At 34.9% G+C, this 20000-nt stretch overlaps 3 protein-coding genes across 8 annotated transcripts; 2 read left to right on the forward strand and 1 right to left on the reverse strand.

The window, feature by feature from the left end:
- Positions 1–14: 14 nt before the first annotated feature.
- On the forward strand, positions 15–3861 carry LOC140872971 (uncharacterized). Its single transcript, XM_073275913.1, has 9 exons — positions 15–204; positions 312–388; positions 1084–1186; positions 1650–1747; positions 1880–2010; positions 2193–2301; positions 2874–3065; positions 3146–3282; positions 3366–3861. Exons 1-9 carry the CDS (start codon positions 141–143, stop codon positions 3652–3654), a joined length of 1200 nt encoding a protein of 399 aa, XP_073132014.1. The 5' UTR covers positions 15–140; the 3' UTR covers positions 3655–3861.
- A 1637-nt stretch (positions 3862–5498) lies between these two features.
- On the forward strand, positions 5499–11666 carry LOC140872970 (uncharacterized). Of its 3 annotated transcripts, XM_073275909.1 has the most exons (20): positions 5499–5598; positions 5707–5845; positions 6410–6447; positions 6570–6592; positions 7321–7427; positions 7505–7556; positions 7643–7727; positions 8527–8617; positions 8771–8806; positions 8905–8972; positions 9083–9145; positions 9321–9376; positions 9453–9526; positions 9627–9719; positions 9808–9909; positions 10192–10272; positions 10346–10437; positions 10550–10565; positions 11157–11267; positions 11354–11666. In XM_073275909.1, the coding sequence occupies exons 2-20, from the start codon at positions 5723–5725 to the stop codon at positions 11471–11473; spliced, it is 1431 nt and encodes a 476-aa protein (XP_073132010.1). In that variant the 5' UTR covers positions 5499–5598; positions 5707–5722; the 3' UTR covers positions 11474–11666. The 3 variants fall into 3 exon arrangements, with proteins under 3 accessions (XP_073132010.1, XP_073132011.1, XP_073132013.1); XM_073275910.1 differs by lacking the exon at positions 5499–5598 and having other exon boundaries at positions 5611–5845; positions 11390–11666; XM_073275912.1 differs by lacking the exons at positions 5499–5598; positions 6570–6592 and having other exon boundaries at positions 5747–5845.
- Positions 11667–13142: 1476 nt separating this feature from the next.
- LOC140872968 (ubiquitin-like-specific protease 1D) lies at positions 13143–19530 on the reverse strand. Of its 4 annotated transcripts, none has more exons than XM_073275906.1 (13): positions 19472–19530; positions 19004–19095; positions 18643–18914; positions 18163–18211; positions 17449–17516; positions 17297–17329; positions 17085–17180; positions 16819–16921; positions 16198–16292; positions 15293–15415; positions 14203–14317; positions 13784–13891; positions 13143–13685 (listed from the first exon to the last, which is right to left on the reverse strand). In XM_073275906.1, the coding sequence occupies exons 2-13, from the start codon at positions 19022–19024 to the stop codon at positions 13566–13568; spliced, it is 1203 nt and encodes a 400-aa protein (XP_073132007.1). In that variant the 5' UTR covers positions 19025–19095; positions 19472–19530; the 3' UTR covers positions 13143–13565. The 4 variants fall into 4 exon arrangements, with proteins under 4 accessions (XP_073132007.1, XP_073132006.1, XP_073132008.1 ...); XM_073275905.1 differs by having other exon boundaries at positions 19477–19524; XM_073275907.1 differs by having other exon boundaries at positions 18643–18918; positions 19477–19513.
- Positions 19531–20000: the final 470 nt, after the last annotated feature.

The following is a 20000-nucleotide window of genomic DNA, read 5'->3' on the forward strand; positions in this document are numbered from 1 at the left end:
AGCGGCGGCGGTAGCCCGTGGATTAGGCGGCAGCTGCAAGTCCTCCGTTCAACAATCCCGCCTACATCCTTCCATTCGCTCTTTATTGCTCCTCATTCTTGTTATCATGGTCGTTCTCTCTCAATCTCCCGCGCCGCCACATGTCAGTCCTCTCCCAATTCTTCCGGTTATCCCTCTTTAACTGTGCTTATTTAAGTTTGAAATGTAAGCTATAGTTGATTTATGCATGTTCTTCTTGAGATTTTCGATTCTTGAACTGGGCTTTTGGCGGCTTGCTGTTTCAAGATTAATATGGTTCGGTTTGTGTTTAGGTTGTAAGGAGAACAGTGAAATTCCGATGAAGGGCTCCAAGGTTTTGTTGAAAGGGATGAAATATCCTGAACTTGAGGTATTTCAGCTCATCGATGTTACCTCGTATTCTATTTTTACCTTCTCATATTTCAAGTTGGATTCTTTGGAGAATTCCATGGAGTGATCTTATGGTCTGCTTGACAAAATTGATTGAGAAAAATCTGAACTTTTAGACGATTAAGTATGAAGTAATAATATTTATTCGGGCCACTACTTGAGTTATTCTATAATCTAGAAGAACAATTTAATGCTGCCTTGTTCCCCTTGTGAGATGAATGTTTGATAGTGTATCCAAGCAGGAGCAGAGTCGTAGTGTTGTCACCTCTCCCTGGAAATGAGAAATTGTAATTTTGTATGTAATTTTTGTAGAACACAAGTCTTGTACGCTCGAAATATATATAGTTGCTCATGGATTAAATTCTTGAGTCGGACCTTGTTTGTAAGTAATCTTGGATGTTGTTAAATGTTAATGAACTTATCTCAGTGTAAGTTTATTCGATCATACGAGTTTCCTTTTTCCTTCATATTTATTTTATTGGATTGGATATATACTTACATAAGTGACAAAGAGGAATACTAGTCTAATTATTATTAAGGTAATTTGCAAACATAGAACTACAATAACTCAACTTCATCTCTCAGTTTTTTTTTTCCAGAAATCAGTTTTTATCATAGGTCATATAAAATTTGGCACTGTTATTGCTGCTGATATTTTGTTGTCTGATGCAACAGAAATGGGTTCAGTCTCATGGCTATAGACCTGCTCAGGCCATGATGCTATGGAAACGCCTTTATGGAAATAATATTTGGGTTCATAACTATGAAGAATTAGAAGGTTGTTCTCTCTCTCTTTCTAGACTCGATTACTAGTGACGCACGTCTGTGCCGGAATATTAGTTGCGACACCACCTCTTGTAGTTTTGCTTCATAGTTTGAGCAGATGGAAATGAGGGACCATATTAGCAAACCTCGTGAAAGAAATTTTTTATCAGTGAAATGATTAGGTGGCATGTATTTTTTTATTATTTTTTTGGAAGAGTGAACATTACTCCAAATTTGGTGGGAAATCACAAGTTTTCAGTATTTTCCCACTCGGAGTCTTTCATTAGGTTTTCCTATTTGGCTATATCCATCAATGTGATGCATGATGTGATGTTTTATCACGCATCTGTTTTCTCAAACCAAACTAAGGTTAAGAATCTTTCCATCAGGAATGGCAGAACATATTTTTAGTAACGAACGCTCAACGCCCCATCTTGTGCCACTTTTGACACTGAAATTTCGCTTTCCGCTGCTAGGTTTGAACAAGGATTTCAAGAGGATGTTGAGCAAACATGCTGATTTCAAGACATTGGATTTTAAGGATATGCTTACAGCATCGGATGGAACCAAGAAGGTAAAGCAATCTTTTAGGCTGTTCGGATGCCTCTGAATTTTTGTATAGCTTCTTGCTTGTAGGAATACAGTCATATATGTGAAAACATTTCGAGAACTGTCACATTTATTTGGAACTCACAGGAGGTTACAGATTTTATTTACATTGGAAGATGGACTGGTGATAGAAACCGTTGTGATCCCTTGCCGTGGGGGCAGAAATACAGTGTGTGTTTCCAGTCAAGTGGGCTGCGCCATGAATTGCCAGTTTTGCTACACTGGAAGGTAAGACCATCAAATATAACCATTTTCAATTCATTTTTCTATTTTAGTCCACCCTTGTTTCTTTAAGTACTGGGAACCTCTGCTTTGGTCTCGTTTCCGTATAAGCCCTGCTTTTGGGGAAGTGGCTTGCTTTCTTTTAGTAAATACCGTAACCAAGGTACTTGCATTGATTTGTACTGCAGAATGGGATTGAAAAGAAATTTGTCAGCAGCTGAGATAGTGGAGCAGGCTGTTTTCGCACGGCGCTTGCTTTCACAGGAAGTTGGCACCATTAGAAATGTTGTATTTATGGTAAGTTTATAATTGGAGTCAGTTTCTGATTTTTCATATCTATTGACCCCATGGATCAAGAAGTTGGTAAAATTGCATGTTTTGTATTGGCTCTATAAGAAACCGGGAGCGATTCATAAGTTTGAGAGTGTTAGCCTAATACATTTAGGTACTGAATTTGGACTTCCCTTCTGTTCTTATTGCCTATCTTGGTGTTATTGTTGAGAATTGGCACAATGGAAGTAGCAACTTGGGAGAGGACCATTAGTTTAATTGAATGTGGCCTGTTTTCACATTATAAAATGGAATAAAGTACATATGCTGAATATTATTAAGTGCAAGCTGAACAAAATAGGCTGCTATTCGCTTCAAGAGGTAAGCAATGTCGCGTGTTCCACGTCGGTTACACAGGACGTGGAGTGACTTATAAATTCGAGAGACTCCACGACATAGTAGTTAATACTTGAATGCCTTTGTCATTTTCCATCCCATATTAATTTTTTCGTCAAGGTCACATTAATCTTGGCAGATATCTATTTAAACCATCGGTATTATATTTCACAAAATCATTAGTCAAATTTATCTTGACTTAGGGAATGGGCGAACCACTTCACAACATCGATAATGTTATAAAAGCTGCAAACATTTTGGTCGACGAGCAAGGCCTTCAATTCAGTCCTCGCAAGGTTACCATTTCAACCAGCGGGTTAGTTCCACAAATAAGACGTGTACTGAAAGAATCAAACTGCGCATTAGCTGTCAGCTTAAATGCTACAACAGATGAGGTGCGTTCTCTCAATCTCATTCTCATTCAATGTGAATTTACTAGTCGACGATTCTTAACAAAATACCAGCAACTAACCAGGTTAGAAATTGGGTGATGCCGATAAACCGGAAGTATAACCTCAGCTTGCTTCTGGGCACCCTCCGAGAAGAACTTCGTTATAAACACAACTACACTGTCTTGTTCGAATATGTGATGCTTTCTGGAGTAAATGATAGGTCTCACATTCTTTGAATGCCATTCATCATTTGTTATTTCAAGACTCCATGTTTTGATAAACTTTTACCGTTTCTTTACACAGTATTGATGATGCAAAGAGATTAATCGAACTTGTCCAAGGTATTCCGTGCAAGATCAATCTCCTATCTTTCAATCCTCATTGCGGATCACAGTTTAAGCCAACGAAAGACGAGAAGATGATAGAGTTTCGAAACGTGCTTGCTTCAGCGGGGTGTGTTGTTTTTCTAAGAATGAGCAGAGGCGATGACCGGATGGCTGCCTGCGGCCAGCTTGGCAAGCCCGGTGAAATCCAGGCCCCCTTGCTTAAAGTTCCAGCGAAATTTCAAGCTGCGCTCGAGGCTGTAGCTTGAACACACCCTTTTTTCGTGCGTCGTTTTTTTCGACGGTTTGTACAAGAATCACACATGATTATGTTTCAAAGGTGGATAGAATGCCATCAGTTTTTATCCGCATTTTACTCCCATTAATCGGAAGAGGTTACATTTGTACTTCTTTATAAATAGTTGTGCAAATGGGATTGCTTAAGTTTTGTAGTGATGGAATTCATATTTTAATAACATTATAGATTAAATTTTAAATTTTCGATGAAACAATTGATGATCACTACCACATTTTTTTGTACTAAATGTAACGATAACACATGATATTAGGAAAAAAAATTCGACTTATCTAACTGAGGACCTGAGGTGCATGAAAACATTAGAATACATCCGATGATATTATATTCTATTCTTTTTATCAATGTGTTCAGATGAGTTTTTCATATAAGATTTGGTGATTCGTACGATATTAGTCTATTAGGTAAGGTTAATCTAAAGTTCAGTTTTGATACAGAAGCAGTAAGCTTAAAAAAGTATTAGCAGTAGGAGCACACACATTGCGTATGTAACAAACAAACTTCATGTTTTATTTCTCAAAAGTAGAAGATGTGGGAGGTGGAAGAGTTGAAATGACATAAAAATAAACATAGTGGATTTTGAGATAATCAAAATTGTTGTAGGAATTTTGATGAGAGAAAGTAGTTGAAAAAGAATGTGAGTTTAAAGAATATTTTTGAGCATTTGAAAAAGAGACCAAGACACCAACAGTTTCTATAAGGTGCTTAAACTTAATTAATAATAAAAGATTTAAATAAGCTCGACTTTTTAAAGTGTTTTTATTTATTTTAAAAAAACAGAAACAATTTTGGCGTTTTGATAAATGTTTAAAAAATGTTTTTATTTAAATTTTGGGAAAACTGCAATTTAGGTCTTGTATGTTTGTCACTTTACGATTTCGAGTCTCTATGTTTTCATATTTCAGTTTTAGTCTTGCATGTTCCGATTTTTTGCAATTTCAGTTATTTTTCTTCGAAAATGATTACGTGACACTATACACGTCAGCTTCACATCAGCACTGCATTGGTGCCACATCGGAAAAATGACTAAAATTGCAAAAAAAAAAATAACGGACTAAAACCGAAATCTGAAAATATGAAGGATCAAATCGCAAAATGATAAACATACATGACCATGAAAACAATTTTTCCTGTAATTTTTAATTATTTAGAAGTAAAAACCCAAAAAATCTAGAAATTCTAGCTTTTAAAAAAAACATATTTTTAATTTTAAGTTATTTTCTAAAATAACTTTTCTAACAAAACACGACAATTTTAAGAAAGTTGTTATTTTTTTATATAAAAAAAGTGTTTTTTTATCTCCATAAAAAAAATCTCAAACCAAACGGACTCCAAAAGTTTATCCCGTTGATAGTAGTCATTACTGATTTGATTGATAGATTATAGTTTATTTGATTTGATTGGTTGAAATTTATATAAAAATACAAAATTACCATTTTGTCATTTTAATAATAAATAAAATATAAATAATATTATAAGGGGTAATATAGTAATTTAAATTCGATGATTTGATTGATGTAAAATAAATAATTAATGATTTGATTGATGTAAAATAAATAATTAATAGAAGGATAAATAATATAGCAAAAAAAACGTAGGATTAGATAAGATAAATTATACATTAATACGGAGGAATGAGGTTACTAGTTGATTAGGTTAAATAAAAGTTTCTCCGTGTTTGGTCCATTAAATAAAAGTTAATCTAAAAGTTTATCCGGTGCGTACGTGGGAAAAAATAAGAAAAAAAAATTAATACATCAACTCGTGCGTGTCTCTTCAGTCTAACAGTGGCGAGTACACAAAACGACAACTTTTGGCGGCAACACTTGATTTTGTCATTTTGGCAGTTCACCGGCTCTCCGGATTCCAAAGTATAAATAATCCGAAGCTCTCACAGGTAACTGTCATTTGTCTCTCTCTGAACTTCAAACTTCCTCTCTCTAAAAGTCTTCTAAACTTAGGATTAGACATATCTCTGCTCGTTGAGTTTGGTTTCGCTTTCCAGGAAGAACAGAGACAGCATGGGCTCTACCTACTGCGGCGACGGATTCGGGAGCAGCTTCTTCGGGATATCATCGGCCGACGATCGAAGGTTCTCGAAGCACATCCACGATAACGTCCATGGCAACATCTATCTCGATCCTGTACTTTTCTAATTCATCTCTGTTTTTTCAGTTACATGTCTTTATATCTTTGAGGAGTGGAATTTGGAATTGAAATTTGTACGTTTTGCTTTGAATCGGTGAAGTTAACTTCGTTCGATGCTATTTGTATTGGCGTAGTTAGCGTAATTGATTTGTAATGCTATCGTTCGAATGATAACGATATTGAAGTTCCTATCGGTTTTGAAATTCAGTTACGTGTGTAAGTGTTTGATTGATTGAATGACTGGAGTTTTCAAGAAAAAACTCTTGAATCGGTTACTTTTTGTGATTTTTGAGTTTGATTTGATATTCGGAGTTGTCATCAACCTCCTGATGTAGTCTAGTCTGAGGAGGTTTGAGAAATTATCCAGTGATAAAAAAAAATTGGAAGGTTATATATGAAAACAGGGTGAGCGTGTATTAAATTGCATCGATTCATATTTTTTAATTTATCTTGTCATCAATAGAAAATTTAATCGTGTAGCAATATTAGGATTTAATAACTATGTTCATCTATTTCTTGCTGTCATTTATTTCTCTCGTTATTCTTTGCATTGGATTCAGCTCTCTTTGAAGTTTATTGACACGGAACAGTTTCAGAGGCAAGTCACCATGCTCTGTCGTTGGATTGTTATTTTCCATTAAGTTGAATATGCTGCTTTCATTGTTATTTTTCTTGATGCATCTAAAGTTATTTTCTGTCGTGTTCCATAATCCGATGCAGGCTTCGTGATCTGAAGCAGCTAGGTGAGTTTGGAATTTCATACTTTATGAACTTGGAATTTAGTGTTATGAAATTATTAGGTTGCAGGACATTTTATATAATTATATATATTATAATTAAATTAAATTAAACTAAATTAAAATTAAATTAAAATTAAAATTAATTAAAATTAAAATTATTAAATTAAAATTAATTAAAAGAATGAGTTCAGAGGATAAAATCATGGAATGTGCAAACTTGGGTTGGAATTCACAGACTTTTAAACCAACTTTCATGCTTCGGTTCATTTTTGAAAACTAGTTTATCTTAGTCTTCATTATATGTTTAGAGAGTTGTGATTCTAGTCTCATATCAACAAACAGATTAAGTTTTTGACTTTACTATAGTAGATTATAGTTTTCTTTCAAAATGGGCTGGTAATGTATGAATGGCAGAAATATTGAAAACATCTTGGCTGTGGCATAATCCTCAATTGGTCCATCGAATGTGTTACCGTGAATTATTGAGATCGTCAATTGCTTCATAAACAACTTCATAAATGCCTCTAAATGGAAGTTTTCTCTATCTATGATAACTCATGAACTGCAGCAATTCTGTTGGTTTCTTTTGTTATGTATGAGATTGCCTTTTGAAATGATGCGTCTCCAAGGTGGTAACTTTTGCCTACTCATCTTGACATCTGTTCGGTTCATATATCGCAAATATATAAGTAGACCTGAGATCCTTAATCAACTTAAGCATTTTTTTCCAGGTTTAGCATACATGGTATATCCAGGAGCTGTGCATTCTAGGTTTGAGCACTGCCTTGGGGTTTATTGGCTGGCTAGTGAAGCAATCAGCAGATTGAAAACCTATCAAGTAATGTCTCATGGTCAGATCACTGTGGTTGTGAACATATAACTGAGAATGAGGCTTTATGCTTGTAATCTTTGTAGGGCTTGGAGCTTGGTATTGATCGTTTTGACATACAAACCGTAAAACTTGCCGGTAAATCTAATTCACCGATTGGCATTCACCTTGTTCCAGTGATGACTCTAATAATTTATTCCCTCATTAATTATGCATACATACAGGTTTACTGCACGATGTGGGTCATGGGCCATTCAGCCACACGTTTGAGCGCGAGTTTCTACCAAGGGTTCTCAGTGGCCTTACATGGTTATTACATTGTCATAATTATAAATTCTATTGTCTCTGTAACAACGTGCACGAAGTACCTTCTCTTTGCATATTTGTTTATTTTATGCATATGCATTTGTCATCTGCAATTGATATTGGTATATAAATGAAGGATGTAGGGCATTATTTCCTTAACTTTATGCCACTAGAATGCAATATGTGCGTAAGCCATAAAGGAAACAGGGCTTTATTGTAGGCTTGTAGCTAAAACACTAAATAAATATGTTTGCTTTTGTTTTAATTTTTTTAACTCCATAGTTCTAACTTCTAACGAAACCTGGTGTTAATAATCACCATCTCATAATGTTTGGAAACAAGATGTTGCGTATGATATCTGAAGATTTCTCTCTGTTTAAATAGATTTACTTGATAAAAATGTAAAATTATCTAAAAGTAACTTTCAGAAATATTCACATACCTGAAATATTGGTAGACCATTTGATTTAACAAGTCATCAATAAGTCACCCTTTTGCATTCCTTTTCTGCATAGGAGGAAAATGTATGAGTTTCGGCATCTTAAATTGGTTAGTGTCATTTTTGTTTTTCTATTCGAATTCTCAGACACCCTAAACATATCAGCCGGTTTAATGTGAATTATGGTTTGTTTACAATTAAGAACCAGAATTCAGTTTGCATAGAGCTTTTCTCAACCAGCATATATACATCACGTTGGTACTGAGACACTTGATCTATGTTCCGCTGAAATATATATATATATATTTATTTTGAGAATCCGCTGCAATACTTATCAAGCTAAATTTTGAATAACCTTTTCAGGTCTCATGAAGAGATGTCTCTCAAGATGATAGACTATGTTGTTGATGAACATAACATTGATATTGAATCAGAAAGTCTTAAGAAAGTGAAGGTGTGATTTCTAATTGTGAGTTTTTATAACCTTAATGCTCGACATGTTCAGTAGGTTCATTCTTAAAGATTGAATCATTACTAACTAAAATTTAAAGTTCATAGGAACCATGATATATTCTGCTAATTTGTTGATTCTCTCTCTTGTTCTCAGGAAATGATTATTGCCTCCGAGAATCGTACATCAAAAGTAAGTCATACTATGGAATGGTTTACTGGTGCCTCTGTACGAATTTACATAACCCTGCTCTTGATTTTTATTCCAATTTCAAATTTGTTATTACATAGAGCTTCAAGGAAAAGCTATTCTTGTACGACATTGTCGCTAATGGACGCAACGGCATTGATGTTGACAAGTATGTCTCCATCTGCATTTAGATCAGTCATCATAATGATTAAAGAAGCATAACAATGAAAACGTCGTGTAGTTTAGCAGTTTCTTGGACTAATTACCACATATCTTCAGGTTTGATTACATTGTCCGAGATTCCAGGGCCTGTGGTCTTGGCTGCAGTTTTCAGTTTCAGAGGTACATGCTTGACTTTTTGGAAAGCTCATTAAATTCATACTACGCCAATTTATTTATTAATTTCAAATAAACCAAAGCCATGCAACACTTCCTATTGCAGTTGGCTCTACTATTTTCCTGAAATTAACATGTTCAAATCAAAATGGTGCCTTAACTTTGCTACCAATAATTGCAGGGTGTTAGAAACCATGCGAGTGATTGATGACGAGATATGCTATCGTGCTAAGGAGTGTCAGTATTTATTTTAATTGTAGCGTTTTAATGGTAGTGGCACATGTGACTCTCTTATGTTTGAGCATTCATTCAGATCTTACCATCCACAAACTATTTGCTGCTCGGGCAGATTTGCATCGCACAGTCTATACACATGCGAAAGTAAAGGTGGCTGGTTACTTTTATCATTAATTTTTTCCAAGAGATGCTACTTTAAATTTATAAATTTGATCAGGCATAAACAAATTTCATAATGGGTCTTTTTCAGGCAATTGAACTCATGTTTGTTGATGCACTGACAAAAGCCAATGATATTCTACGTATTTCATCCTACATTGACGAACCAGCTGTGTACTGGAAGGTCCCACGGGATATTTTTGATTAATTTAGTGATATAGTTTTCTTAAATGTTTGATTGCTTATGTTGTTCATTTCATTGTGAACTGCAGTTAGATGACTCAATATTCAAGACAATTGAAACTTCTTCCTCGCAAGATCTCAAAGAATCTAGAGATCTGGTCCTCCGCATCAGGAGAAGGGATCTTTATCAGGTACCTAAGGAAGAAACCAGGGGTGAAAGGTCATTAAAATTTTATATTAAAAAAAAAAAAACAGAATTACACGCCATCATTGTCAAAAGTTCTGGACACCCCTAACGAAACAGTACTCTTCCATGATGCTTTTTGCATCTTTAAAGTCTTAAATTAAATTAAATATGTATGTATGTGTGTGTGTATATATATATATATTTATTATTTATTTATCACTGCATCAACTTGTCTGTGTGGTTTATGTCATGTGATGCTGTACTTATCCTCAAAATGTTTTTGCAGTTTTGTAACGAATTCGCCGTTCCAAAGGAAAAACTGGATTACTTCAAAAATATCACTCCTAAAGATATAGTTTGTTCACAGGTCTGACGGTAGTTCAATTAACGTTCAATCTGGAGGATCAGTAGTGTTCTTGATCGATTAGCTTTTGATGTAGAATTCCAGCAGACCAACCATAGACGAGGAAGATGTTGTGGTGAGCAATGTAAAAATAGATCTGACGCGAGGAAGAAATAATCCACTTGAAAGGTACTATAATCAGATATTGCAAAAGATTATTCTGGACTCTCTCAGATGGTGAACTCACGCGATCGTCTAAATAACTTTTCCCTTTCCTGTGTTCATGTGCTCCCTTCACCAGCATCAGCTTTTTCAAGGTACCATACTACTATATTTACTAGCCTTCAAAATATTGGTGTTGTAATTTGTTACTGTTCATTAAATTATTTGGAAAATTTTATGCTTGCATCATCACGAGGTCTTTCTCTTTGGTATCTAGCAAGTGATTCTGATCAAAAGAAATAATAAACCAACAGTAGTAGTTTTCATTAGAGAAACATTTATCTCATAATTATGCTGATTTGGTTGCAAGCTTCTCCTTTGCCACCGCAGCCAGTGGTGAATTGTGCTAGGGGGCCAGCAGCAGTGGTCAGCCAACATGTGAAAAACTTGTTTTATTCACTTACAAATTTTAATATTCGACTGAAAATTTCTCTTGAAGCTCACTTGCAAAATAATAGAAGATCTCAAGATCCCAACATCACAATTCCATTTTTGTCTAAATTGCGTAATGCTCCTAGAAAGGCATATTTCGAATAGAAAGGAGTCAAAGTTCCCAGCGGACAGCGATCTTCTTACTGAGAACCCAACGTCCCAGGCTCTGCTAAAATGAACTGCTCAAATTTGATCTCGCATTAGTTTAAATATGTATATGCTGCATGCATAATGTTGTCTTCTGGCCTTGTCAGGATTTTGAGAGCAATGAGAAATTTGCTGTTAAAGATGATCGTATCAGCCATTTGCTGCCAACATTTTATCAAGATATGATCGTGAGAGTTTACTCAAAGAAACCTGACCTGGTAATGAACCACATCCTCAACTGAGAACCATAACAATTTTGCATTTTTCCTTAACCTTATTCTTTTTCCCCCGAGATATCTCGCAGGTGGAGGCAGTATCTGAGGCCTTCGAAAATTTCCAGGTGAAGACTTATGGCATGAAGGCTCAAGTCCATGAAACTCCTGAGAAAAAGAAAAGAAAGAAGATTTTAAGGTATAATAATTAGCTCCGCCCGTGCTTAGCTTTGTTGTTTGCTAAAACTATTATCTTGAACGTGCGTATAGTGATGTTTGTATATGTTGATTTTGATTGTAAGAATGCTATCACAAATGTTTGCATTCTGTCACTCTAATTCCACGACGCTAATTTTCCTTTGGGTTTTATGCTGTAAATACAGTTTGTATGATGATGCCTTTTAAATGATGGAATTATGTTTTTTGTTTATTAATCAGCTTCTACTTGATCCCTAGGATGCAGAAAGCATGCATTCTAATTGCTGAAAACAAATTAATATTATTCCATGAATTCGTTTCTCTGAGAAATAATCAATCATTTGAAAGAGAGTTTGAAATATGATTTCGATTTATTTATCTTCATAAATGAAATCAGATAAAGGTTCTAATGAACAGATTATATTCCAATTATATTGTGGAATTTCTCAAACAGTTGCCGTATTTTTGCTAGTGAAATTTGAGCTGATATCTTGCTTCACATATTTTGTTTATGAGTACCAATAGACCCATCTAATATCATACTAAAGAAAATTAATAGAAGATTATTTATAAGAAGGATCCAAATGTGAGCTAGTGTGTATTTAACGAAGTATTGAAAACAATGTTTTCATAACCGAACCGGTGATCGAACCGGTTTACCTTAAAAAAACAGTCCAATCGGTCGGACCGTTTTAACTGGACGGTCGGACCGGAAAACGTTTATATAATATAATATAATTAATAATATATTTTAAATTTTTAAATCTTAAAAGATGTATATAAATAGAAAAATATATAGATTTATCATAGTTTGAAAACTAAATAACCATATAAATATATTCAAAATATTAATTTTAGTTATATATTTTTTAAAAATTAATTAATTAATTAAAAAAATCTAATATCACTAAAATAATATTTTTCATGAAGTACAAATTCCAAATAATGTTGTATATATATATTATCGGAAAACCGGTTGAACCGGTTCTTGACCGGTTCTGGGCCGGTTTTTCGACCGGTTCTTGACCGGTTTTGACCGGTTCTAACCGTAAAAACGGTTTTTAGGAGCAATCCGGATCGAACCAGTGACCGGTTCCCGGTCGAACCGGTTGAACCGGCCGGTCCGGTCCGGTCCGGTCCAGTTTTGAAAACATGGATTGAAAGCATAATCTGATATTTTTTTCATCCCTCGACAAGGGGCAAATATGAAATGCCTCGTGAACAAGTTTCTAAAAAACGGTAGACGGACGACCATTCAACTAGATACATAAGCGGTCATTTAGATGAATTTTTTTTAAAAAAATATTTTAATTATTAATTATAAATATATATAAATATTTTCTTATATCTAAAAATTAAAATTAGTCAATATACATAAATATATTCAATATTTTTATTAATATTTTTTCATCCATACTAATTAATGCGCATACATTTTTCAACTAAATATGTAAAAGTTTATTCAACCAGTTTTTTTGAAAAAAACCCGATAAATATCTTTTTTTATAAAAAATCGAACCGCCTTAAGCTCTAAATACAAACCCTCACGAATCAACCGTTGTTTAGAAGCATAGGTAGTCCCTCTTAGTAGGAAACCAAGTATATATCAAGCACTGGAGATAGCCTCCGAGTGCGCGCCAATCGGGAGACTATGAAGAAGCAAGAAAAATGGATGCATTATTATGCCAAAAAGTATGTAATTCCAACAAACAAAACATGTGCGTACAGAATAGCAACATCAGAAACCTTCAGTACATATTTTGTCCTAATTCCAATAACTGCTATATATGTTCAATGACTCCCTAAAATGTACACGAACAGGCATCTCTCTACGAATACCATCATCAACGAGACGACTCTACCGGGTATCTTATGTTAGTACTTCCCATGAATTTGTTAACTTCCATCCTATACATATACGCACCTTTCAAAATCTTTTAACCGACTCATCACTACCATGCCCAACCATAGTTACATAATTTGTGGATGCTTTGAAGCCCTACAAAAAGCAATAGCCAACTCCAGTCTTGATATTTATCAGTCAGAAGTTATGTCCAAGCTAGTTGCCCCGCAATTTTTCGATTGCTGTGCCATTTACAGCAGAGGCTAGCGGTCTGATATACATTTGCCTTCTTCATATGCGCGCTTGAACTCTTGTTTGAGTAGATCCATTATTTTTTTCCTCAAACTGGAGGCTTCCTGTGGTCTGAACCACTGCCTGCCAAACTGAATGAAATAACAATATCAGAGAAAAAACAGTGAGCGCAGAAAAATTGGTAGAAAATTTATTCAGTGTGTGAAGAGTAGTAGAGTGACAGAAGTACCATTGTCAAGTCCTCTGCCTTCAGCCTGTCACGGGCCTTGTCTAGGAATCGTTCAATAAAGAAAAGAACAAATACGCCGCAGTCATATTCATTTCTTTGTTGAGGTACCTTGCATTGAGAAAATTAAGGAGAGAGAATAAGAGACTAATTTCTTTGAATATTCGAATAATAGAGTCAAGTAAAGATGCCGAAAGATATGGCTAAGAGGTGGCAACATATGTTTAAGCAGCGTTAGGAAAGCCACCCTTTTCCCATCACTTGTTCTGTTGATGAAATAATCAAGCAGAAGAATACTTGAGACATGTTCCAGTTTAAGGCTTGTCAAGGAAGACAAACGATGCTGCTTTCCTCCACTGAATTTTTGCAAGAAATAAAAGACTAAATGCCGACGAAGATATGTTTCAGACTGAAAATTTTACCTCAATTACTTTCTCACCGATTTTTTGAGATAACTTTTTCCAGATTTTATCTGCAATGGGAATTTCAGGCGGATCTCTTTCTTGACTCAAAAATTTCCACTCTCCAATCAGGAAGCTGTGGACAAATGTACATATGCACAAGTCAGTAGCAAGATCACGGGTAGAATAGAACAATATTTTTGTTGAAAAAAGGACAGCAGATCTGCAACGTTGGCCAAGTAAAACGATAGGCTACACACATAAACCAGTGTTAACTAGCCTCTAAACAACAAGAACATCGTGACAATCCATGATAGCAAATTCACAGTTAAGTGGCACATCATCACAGATAGTGGGTTATGGTGATAGCTAAATATCCGGTAAACCGTAATTACATGTGCCTGATGCTTAAGCAGGCTTGGCTTGATAATGAAAAATATCCTCTCATACAATAAGGCACTGTTTGGTCCCTTAGGCATCGTTTGGTAAAAAGAATGAGATATAAGTTGATTACACTTTTTTGTTTAACGTTTGACTCAAGTTCTACAAAAGATTAGATTAGAAGGCACATGTTCCAAGCATTGTCAAGTACAAAAAAGTGACAGTAAATGAAAGAGCACTATCACATTTGATGTGCCATTTCAATAAATTGAAGTGACCATATCACCAAAAAGTCAAAATTAGTGGAGAGGCGTTGCTAAGAAATTAAAAATATCTAACAGCTGTGGCTCATAAAAACATCCAAATGCAATCCCTCTGCAACAGTACGTAATATCATCACTAGACCCAGTGAGATCTTGTGAATGCTGCCAAACGCCCAAACCGACATCAAAAGAAAACCACGTTCATCCATTTATCTCTGTCGGCTAAGCATTAAAAGGAAACCGGTAAATTCATGATAATACAAATTTCATACTGCACCCTACGATAGAAAGTTATCATTCACCAGAGATAAATTATGTCGCTCTCCTTAATGTACTGTTATATTGCTGATATCATATGGTGACATCCAATAGCATTGGTTAGCAGCTAATGGCTACAAAACATGTGAGAGCATTTGGCTAGTAAATACTGATAGTTAGTTGATCCCACATGATTAAGTTCCACTTACCTCCTCACATCGTCAAAAATGATACTGCTGGAATGCATTCCTAAAGAATCCAAATGAAGCATGATTGGTCCTGATTCATCTTCTTTATCTGGTATGCAAATAATAACCAAGCTCCAATGAAGACTGCAAAAGAAAGATGAAGCAAATTCAGCAGAGTGAGATAGCTACAAGAATATTTAAATTGAGTGCAGAAAAGAAAGCAGTAATTTTAGCAGACAATAGCTTGCATGCACTCACAGTACATTAAAAAAAAAAAATTCAACAGAATCAAAAGCAATAAGAAATCATAACACGCACCCACCAGAATACAGATGCTTGCTTCCAGCATTCATAAGAGTAGTAATACAAGTTCTCCAAATAAATAATGGCAACATAACTGATTTCGATTTCAATAAAACGGCTCTTCATCATTCAGGGCAAGAAATATTAAATATCTCACATCTCTAATAGCTAGAGCTCTAAGATGCAGTAGTCATTCAATATCATACCAGAGTTGGACCAAGATGGATTCCTACATTGAAATCTCACCACACCTATTTTTTCATTTTGCAAGCTTCAAAAAAGAAGACCCTTCATATACGACGGGGTGTATTAGAAGCAAAAAAATTGAAAATAGCAAATTCATGTTTTGATGAACTGGAATTTCAGATTCTAGATCATTAAACTGAACTTCACCATCAGAATGAGAAAACTGTTTCAAATTCAAAGGATTTGGCATCCATTGTCAATAAAAAATGTTTTTCTTTGTTTAGATAGATATAGAAATTTAAAAAGGCATCAAGGGAACAAAAAATTTCAAATTTCACAAATATCTCAATGTTCATAGACAAAAAGAAATGCTAATTCTGAAGAGATGCTAAAATTTCTAGCCCTAAAAAGTTTACAATCAATCATACGCTACTTACGATTCATGAATAGGTAGAAATATGTATGCTTTTTCAAATATATTTACACCTTTCCACCACCGTCTGAACTTTACAAATGAAGTTTCCTTGTCAGCCTGCATAAATATAAACATTCAATCTAAATGAAACAACTCATGGGAAAATATAGCAATAAATGTGAAGTTTTGAACAATACAGCACCGAGTACTTATATCACAAATAACCTTCTAATATCAATAAAGTATGCCAATAATTTCATATTTTCAGTAGCATGAGAGTCCTCAGGAACAAAAATAAATAAAGAACAATAGTTCCTCACATACAGCGAGCCACAGAGTTCTTGTTATGTAAAAATTGATATATTCTCTGAATAAATTCTAAAAAATAAATATTTGCACTTCTCGATTACGATTGCAATCAAGTGAATCTAAAAGATTTCCCTCTGTAGTCTGTCCTGAGTAATGGGCATAGAAAAGGGAAAACATCCGCAAGTTTGATGTTATGCAAATAATGCCAGTTTTCCTCATGTCGTATACATCAAAACATTGATTGAACTTCCTGTGGAAATTGTAAAACTCAAATTTAACCAATCTTTGAGAAGGTCTTGTATGTAACAGTTTAAGAAGAAAAATAAATCAATACCTTAGACAGGACATCCCGTTTCAACTTCTCATAGAAGTAAGTATTAAAAAAATGAAAATCACATCTTTCTGTGGCTTTTGAAGATGTTGGCTTCTGCAGATACCTAACCCAAAGGAGACCAGTGAGTAGATAATCTCAAACAGTGCCAGCACGAAGGCTACTCCATGATGAAATAAGGGCACAGAAGTTCTCGATCACCCTTCATCAAAAGATGATACAGAAATTCACTTACTCATGTGGGGAATCTCAATCTTGTATTGACTTACTGGATGTAAAAGTTCATGATGGTTGATGACAAATAAGATTCAGGAGTCAAGCATTGCATGTCTGAATAGCAAATTTCAATTGCTTCAGGATCATCCCTATTTTCAGAAAAATTAATTTAGAATACATACATATATAAATAAATAATTTAAAGTCATTTCAAGGCAGCAATCCCTGTATGTCTGTGATATGAAGCTGCAGCATATACAATTACCTTGAAGGATAGTAAATCTTGGTGTCTCTGATGCTGAAATAAAAAAAAAAAAAAACAGAAATTAAATACATACTGATTTTAAACATGCAAAGATAGGGTATTGATGCAGCTTGACATAAAAAAAGGTGCAAATTAAGAGGCTAGAAGATTACTTTTGATCCACTTGGTCTGCCACAGCAGTCTCAAGTTCTTCCTCATCCACTAGGACAACAGTTTTTTGCTGTAAAATTAATGTCCAATCATTGCATATCAAATTGTAGATGGGTCCAAAAGATGCACTTACTTTCTAAACAAGAACACACACACGCGTTTTAGCAGTAAACAAGCAGAGGGTAGACTCAAAATTCAAGAAATGTTAAATAAATTTAATGTAGTCTCAAAGAATTTGGAGGACGTATATAACTTTAGAAGGCAAGCCAGAGAATTGTGCAGATTTGACCAATGGACTCGCATTGTTAAGGTTAGTAGATCAGTTGCAGAGCTTAAAGAGATGAGAGAAGACAAATTATATAACTGCACGTAGAAATACGCTGCTGATAAACTAAATAGATCGGATTTTAGAAAAACTAAAAGAAAGATTGGCAATTTTCCCTTCCCAGACAACATGGATGTGTAAACTTCTTCCATCACAGGTAGAATTCAGCAGCGCAGGACAAACTTCTAATTATCCAGAAACCTTTTCAATTTCATACTTAATGCATGTGATTTTGAATTTATTGACACAACACAAGAATGATACTACAATAATGCATCTTATAGCCTCAAGATTTCCCGGAATCATGAAGGGAAATGGAGCATCATAGGACAGCACTTGCAGCATGAGTGCATGACATAAGAAAACATTGTAATTAAACTCAATAGCTTACATTGTTGCGCTTGGACACATTTGAAGGGCGAAAGCAACGAGCACATTCCCTAAGAATAATGAAGGACGAGGTCAAACACATCCACAATGCCAAATAGATATGTTGCTTAATAGGAAGAAGTTAAAGACCTCAAGCCCAATCTGTTAACCCATGGAGCAAAGCCCAAATAGTTGTGCAGCCCAATTACTAGACTCTTCTAAATAATTATCATTTTATTTGTTTTATTTAAAGTTGTTAGATTTGTTGTAACTGAATCACTAGATCTTCTCCAAATGTCTCAAGATCATGCGTTGTAATAGGGTATTTAAGTTGATACTATTCATCATCAACATTCAAGGAATGAAATCACATTTCTTCATCCTCGTTCTTATTTTCTAACTGAAGAGAACAGTTACAAATGGTCATCAATAAGATCAGAAGACAGTAAAAATCTTTAAGGCGAAATGAAAGAAAACAAAGAGAATAACAAAATAGACTTACTTTTTCACAAAAGTGCCGGAAATACTTCTGTCAGAATTATGAGGCGAACGCGTAGAAGAGTGCCTTCCCAGTTGCTTATCATTTGATTGGGTTGGTTTATCGATATTTACTGACAGAAAGCGTGGAGATTTAAAAGGTGTTTGTCTTGAAGGAACACTTATCCTCTGAGCATTCCGGAACTGGGATTGTCCGTTTTCACTGGCGTTCTTGTTATCACAGTGTTTTAAAACGGTTATGTCTTCTTTAAAGGACTCCGTTTCCCCAATGCTACTCTGTCTTGTCATAAGTAGATAAAGCACCATGAACTCTAAACAAAATCATTCAGGAGAATCATGTAAACAGCACAACAAAAAACTGATACCTTATCATCCAATTTCCCCATAAAACAATTTGCAAATGAGGATTTTGAATCCAACGTTGATGAGGAAGTTGCAGGCGATATGCTATCCTTATCTACAAAAGGCAGTTAATGTTCAAATACATCATCAAGAACAGACCAGTATCAGAAATGTGGGGCTTCAAAGAAAGTGGTAACAAGTTAGCCACCAAAGGATATTATCTTCGTTCGAAAGTTAGCATCTTTAGTGCCTGCCAGCGATGATCGTTTTTTATAAGTTTTACACTTCCATTGTGGAAGCACTTTATACTGTCTGGATTGGAAAGCCCCCGTTAGGTCTCAAAAAGAGGTGGAATACCACCAAAAGGAAAAGGCATTATTTAAGCGGACAACACGACAAAAGCCAAATTGATATAAAGTTTCAAGACTTTACTTTTACATAGAAGCATTTTGATAAAATTACAGATCTGAGAGCTTATAAAGCAGCCCAACCTTACCAATACAAGTCAATTTATCAACTGCTGGAGTGTCCTCGCACTTTTCATCATCCTGTAGGAAAATTTCATCACGAATTAAGACAAATGCCCATGCAAAAAGTAAACCAAAGATAGCAAATAGAAAGAATAGCCAGAAGCCTCTGAGAATTCAAAGTTTTACATAACAAATGACAATTGACCTAGTTGCTATAAAGTCTAGCTAAAGCCGAGATAGCTTCAACTAAAGTATAGAAATGACATTTAGAAAACTATCGCCGGCAACCAAGTTGGCGAAAATTGTTCCGAGCAGAAATTTCGTCCAAAACTATCAACAAATATTACTGCTTAATCGGTGTTGTAAATGGCCGTAGGCGGTGGTGGGGTGGTCAGTGACAGCGTACCGCTTCAGTCACCTAAACGGTTGAATTTATTCTTACTATTTTTAATACATAATTATATATAATCATGCAATAAATGTCATTTCTATACTTTAGTTTTGTTGAATAGAAAGTGTATAATCTATTAATAAATAGGTTTTGTAAAAT

This window comes from Henckelia pumila, unplaced genomic scaffold (assembly GCF_033568475.1).
Source record: "Henckelia pumila isolate YLH828 unplaced genomic scaffold, ASM3356847v2 CTG_517:::fragment_2:::debris, whole genome shotgun sequence".
NCBI lineage: Eukaryota > Viridiplantae > Streptophyta > Magnoliopsida > Lamiales > Gesneriaceae > Henckelia > Henckelia pumila.

Coding starts and splice junctions, on each gene's coding strand:
- LOC140872971 (XM_073275913.1), top strand. CDS start 141: ATGTCAGTCCTCTCCCAATTCTTCCGGTTATCCCTCTTTAACTGTGCT. Junction 389..1,083: donor TGAAATATCCTGAACTTGAG/GTATTTCAGCTC, acceptor CTGATGCAACAG/AAATGGGTTCAGTCTCATGG. Junction 1,187..1,649: donor TAACTATGAAGAATTAGAAG/GTTGTTCTCTCT, acceptor TTCCGCTGCTAG/GTTTGAACAAGGATTTCAAG.
- LOC140872970 (XM_073275909.1), top strand. CDS start 5,723: ATGGGCTCTACCTACTGCGGCGACGGATTCGGGAGCAGCTTCTTCGGG. Junction 5,846..6,409: donor GCAACATCTATCTCGATCCT/GTACTTTTCTAA, acceptor CATTGGATTCAG/CTCTCTTTGAAGTTTATTGA. Junction 11,268..11,353: donor ACTCAAAGAAACCTGACCTG/GTAATGAACCAC, acceptor GATATCTCGCAG/GTGGAGGCAGTATCTGAGGC.
- LOC140872968 (XM_073275906.1), bottom strand. CDS start 19,024: ATGGGGAAATTGGATGATAAG. Junction 18,915..19,003: donor TGGGGAAATTGGATGATAAG/GTATCAGTTTTT, acceptor ATGACAAGACAG/AGTAGCATTGGGGAAACGGA. Junction 15,416..16,197: donor TTTCTACCTATTCATGAATC/GTAAGTAGCGTA, acceptor TTTCTTTTGCAG/TCTTCATTGGAGCTTGGTTA.